At 37.2% G+C, this 3,952-nt stretch overlaps 1 protein-coding gene across 1 annotated transcript; it reads left to right on the forward strand.

The window, feature by feature from the left end:
* On the forward strand, window positions 1,640-3,414 carry LOC104792823. The gene is made up of 4 exons (XM_010519053.2): window positions 1,640-2,004; window positions 2,091-2,616; window positions 2,704-2,805; window positions 2,893-3,414. The coding sequence occupies exons 1-4, from the start codon at window positions 1,726-1,728 to the stop codon at window positions 3,000-3,002; spliced, it is 1,017 nt and encodes a 338-aa protein (XP_010517355.1). The 5' UTR covers window positions 1,640-1,725; the 3' UTR covers window positions 3,003-3,414.

Here is a 3,952-nt window from a genome sequence, read left to right on the forward strand (position 1 = left end):
GGGGGGGGGGGGTTGCTCTTAATATCTGGATAAATATACTAAAGCTTTTAATCGACAATATGAGAGTAGACTCCGGAGACAAGAGAAGCCAACTAGTGTTGGGGCACATTTTTTGGAGTAACTAGAGACATTACACATTATTAAAAGAGTTGATATGTTTTAAAAATATAAAAAGAATAGTAGTAGTGTATTGGTAATGTTTTCTTCTCTGGTTCGATATTCTTTAAAGAGGAGGAAGAGAAGATCTGTTCCCGCTACTTGTCACTTTTGACTTAATGGTGCTGTCCTTTTCAGCAGGTAAGCACATCTGCCCCCACCATCTCTATTTTTTCACTTCCTTTTTTTTTAGCCCTAAAATTATCCCATGGCGGGAAAATTATAATGTATAATATGATATCCAGATGCAATTGAGTTTATAAACCGGTTTAGTATCCGACGTTAACGTCTGTTAGCACGGCTCGTTTATTTTGGACGAATGAACTCTGACGGAAGAGAGACGGACTGTTAAAAATCCGTTACGTCAGAGACGGAGAGAGGGACGGATGATGACATGACTGCAGAATCGTTCTGAATTGCCCACCTCAGTCTTTTTTATTCAATTTTTTTCCCTGAGTAGTCACGAGATCTCTATGAGCCATCATCCTCTTTTTTTTTTTTGTAAATAAAAATAAAATAAAAAACCCTACTAGTAAAGTAACAAAATAGGGGTCTTTCAAATGGTTACCAGAAAAAACCGAACAGTCATGTCCTCTTTTGGGTTTAAACCTTTGAACCTAGTTTGTGACCCTTCTTCATCTTTTTTTAGTTGGTTATAATTAGCTGTGTAAATTCCCGTCTCATAGATTACTACTAGTACTACTAATAAAAAGGAGCGTGATTATAATTAGCAGTATTAATGTGGGAAAGGAGATGATTAGAATGATGAGAAGGATTTGCATGAGAGGCAAAAAGATGAGAGGAAGGCGTGATTATCAAGTGTTCTTTAGTTGCTTTTTTTCATTTTTGCCCACACTAGTAGTAATATTTTTAGTCTAGTCGTCTTAAAGACTGAGATTTTGTTTTAGTGTTTTTATTAATTAATAAACATTACTAGAGGAGGAGACATTGGAGCTGTAAAAATGACAACTTGTTGATTTTGGGATCAAGTGGGTTCCACCTGTATTTTCTCATGCCCTTTCACATTTCCTCATTACTATCTTATATGATTAATAATAAATAATATTATTAGAACCAAAGAGACAACACGATGAGATATTTGCAACAGTCTCAATTTTTTTTTTTTTTTTGCAAATTTAAACTATTTATTAATAACCTCAAATTTTGGAATCCAAATGATAGTACATACATCCAAGTATATTGTTTTTTTTTATAACAAATGTACTACTAATACGGAGTAGTATTTAAAAAAAAAAAAATACAAGTACACACTACACAGTATTGTTTCTTTTGGTTTCCAAGGCAAAATAGTTAAAAAGAAAGACCAAAAGAAAATAGATTTTTGATTTTCGTCCATCACGCATTAATTACGGATAATATTTATATTTAGAAGAAAAAATTAAAAAAAAAAGGCAGAAGTGAGAAAATTAAAGTGCTTTTGAGCTGTCTCATAGAAACCTTAATAAAAGCAACCATGTCTTCAACATTCTCCATCTTCCTCCTCACTTATATCCATTTACTACTTCACACCTCAACCTACCCTCTCTCTCTTCTGCTTCATCTTCTTCTATGTCTCGTCCTCTCCCTTCTCCGTATCTCTCCGTCAACCTTCCTATCATGGAGAAAGCTCCTGCTCCCGAGTTAACCCCTACTCGACTCGGTTTCCCTAGCGAGTTCCCTTACGAGTTCGACTCTCCTTCCTTCTCCCCTGGTTTCACTTCTCCCGGTGACTCTACTGAGACGGAAGACGAGAGCAGTGACGACGAGGAAGACTTCCTCGCTGGTTTAACTCGCCGACTCGCTCCTTCTACTCACCGTCTTACTCCTCCCCCTCTCTTCAAGACTCAGGTAAGAAACAAAACACAAAGATCTCTCTTCTTTCTCTTCTATAAGTCTACACAACTCATGCTTATTGATTCTGCTATACTCTGCAGGAGAAACGTCAAGCCGCAGCTACTTCGCCTCAGTCAACACTGAGTGGACTCGGAAGCTTTTCAAACTCTGGAAGCAGAAGTCCTATCCTTCCATCCCCTCCGGTTCCTACGTCATCATCACGTAGACACAATGCCTGGGATGTGATCTCTGCAGCTGCTGGAGAAGTTGCTAGACTCAAACTCGGAAGCTATAATAATGAGCCTCATCATCTTCCTCTTCAATCCCCTGAGTCTCTACTCCGCCGTCAAAACGCTGCGATTCTTGCTGAGCTCCAGCACCAGCGCCTCGTTGACCACTTGTGGCTCTGTTCTCAGTCAAGAATCTCGAAGAGAGTAGATCAAGAAGATGTCCTGTTCGAGAACCCGAGATACTCAAGACAGAGCATCATTGCTTTGTCTAACCCTACTTGGTTGCCACCGCAACACGCTGTAGCTCCCCTGAAGCGTCCTTCTGCCGGTGCCGGAGTTTTCCTTCCCCGGCAATACCCAACAACAACCACTCCTTCCAATTCTCAGAAAAAACCAGGTATGTTGTCTTAAAGATTCTCTTTTGTAGTAAGTCTTGATGTGTCAGAGAGAGTTTAATATTTTTGTTTTTTCGTCTCTGTACCAGTGAACTCTCCAGCTGTGTTGCAATCAAAAGTCAATCAGCACATTCTCAACTTTGATGAGTTCAACAATGTTGTTGGGTCAAGACGTAGCCAGATCGATTACGGTAATTATACCCTCAATTAACCTTTTGGATGAAGCAAAGTAAACAGAGCTATTAAACTAACTATGACTGTATTTATGATTTGTACAGAGTGCATGTTGGCGAGAAGTGCACTATTTGCACGTCAGGGAAGTTTCAGAGGAGTTAGTGGTGGTTGTCTGAACCAAGAAATACGTCTTCCACAGGATTGGATGTACTGAATTACTGATGATTGGGTTTAAACTGGGATTGTTTTGGTCTGAAAGGAGTACTTAGTTTAGAAGTGGTTTGGGTGTAGGTTATAATGTTATGATTAGTAGTAATAAGGGATATGATGATGATGAAGAATAAAATTAGGGGGTATTATTACAAGTGTGTTACATTATAATATAATGTATTTTTAGTTACGAAGACAAAGCTCTCTGTAATTTTTTTGTTAACCTTGGGAGGGTTTAAGGGAGTGGAGTGGAGTGGGGTAACTTTTTTTCACTTTTAGTCGACAGTGAAATTCAAAAATGTTGTTGGGTGGGATTTGTTATTTGTGTTACTTAAGTAGTGTGTTCTGCTATTTTTGGAAAAATCTATTGGGGTTGTAATAAAAACATCGGAATTATTTTGTTTGTTGATTAATTATTTTATCTCTCATTTCTTAGTAGTACTAAAGTACTTCCGATTTACTTACGTATTTAGTTGTGATTGAGCAAAGTTAGGCTTCAAACGTGTACCCGTTGAAAATTTGAAAAACAGAACAGTGGTTACATTTTAAATGAACTAACTAGTTTATTGTACTTCGAACTCTGGAAAAAAATCAAATCAAATTGGGTAGATACGTAGATCNTTTTTAAAAAAAAAAAAAAAAAAAAAAAAAAAAAAAAGTGGTATGATGACATGGAAACATGGAAAAAGCAAAAAAGAAAAAAGAAAAGAAGATCTGATAAAAAAAGAGAAGCCAAAGAAGTTGCGTAGGCGTGAAGCAGTGGGCAATGCACAGACTTTGAAATACGGAACACCTTTATTTTTCTTTTGGTTTTTTTTCATCTCTTCTGTAATTCTTCTGATCTATTATTGTCTACTGTACATATCGGTGGGGTGTAGGATTTTCCACAAAATTCTACTTTTTTTTATACTCTTTGATATTATTAGTTTGAACTTTATATACTGTGTCGGTCCT

Source organism: Camelina sativa, chromosome 6 (assembly GCF_000633955.1).
Source record: "Camelina sativa cultivar DH55 chromosome 6, Cs, whole genome shotgun sequence".
Classification (NCBI taxonomy): domain Eukaryota; kingdom Viridiplantae; phylum Streptophyta; class Magnoliopsida; order Brassicales; family Brassicaceae; genus Camelina; species Camelina sativa.

Coding starts and splice junctions, on each gene's coding strand:
- LOC104792823 (XM_010519053.2), top strand. CDS start 1,726: ATGTCTCGTCCTCTCCCTTCTCCGTATCTCTCCGTCAACCTTCCTATC. Junction 2,005..2,090: donor CCCCTCTCTTCAAGACTCAG/GTAAGAAACAAA, acceptor TATACTCTGCAG/GAGAAACGTCAAGCCGCAGC. Junction 2,617..2,703: donor CAATTCTCAGAAAAAACCAG/GTATGTTGTCTT, acceptor TCTCTGTACCAG/TGAACTCTCCAGCTGTGTTG.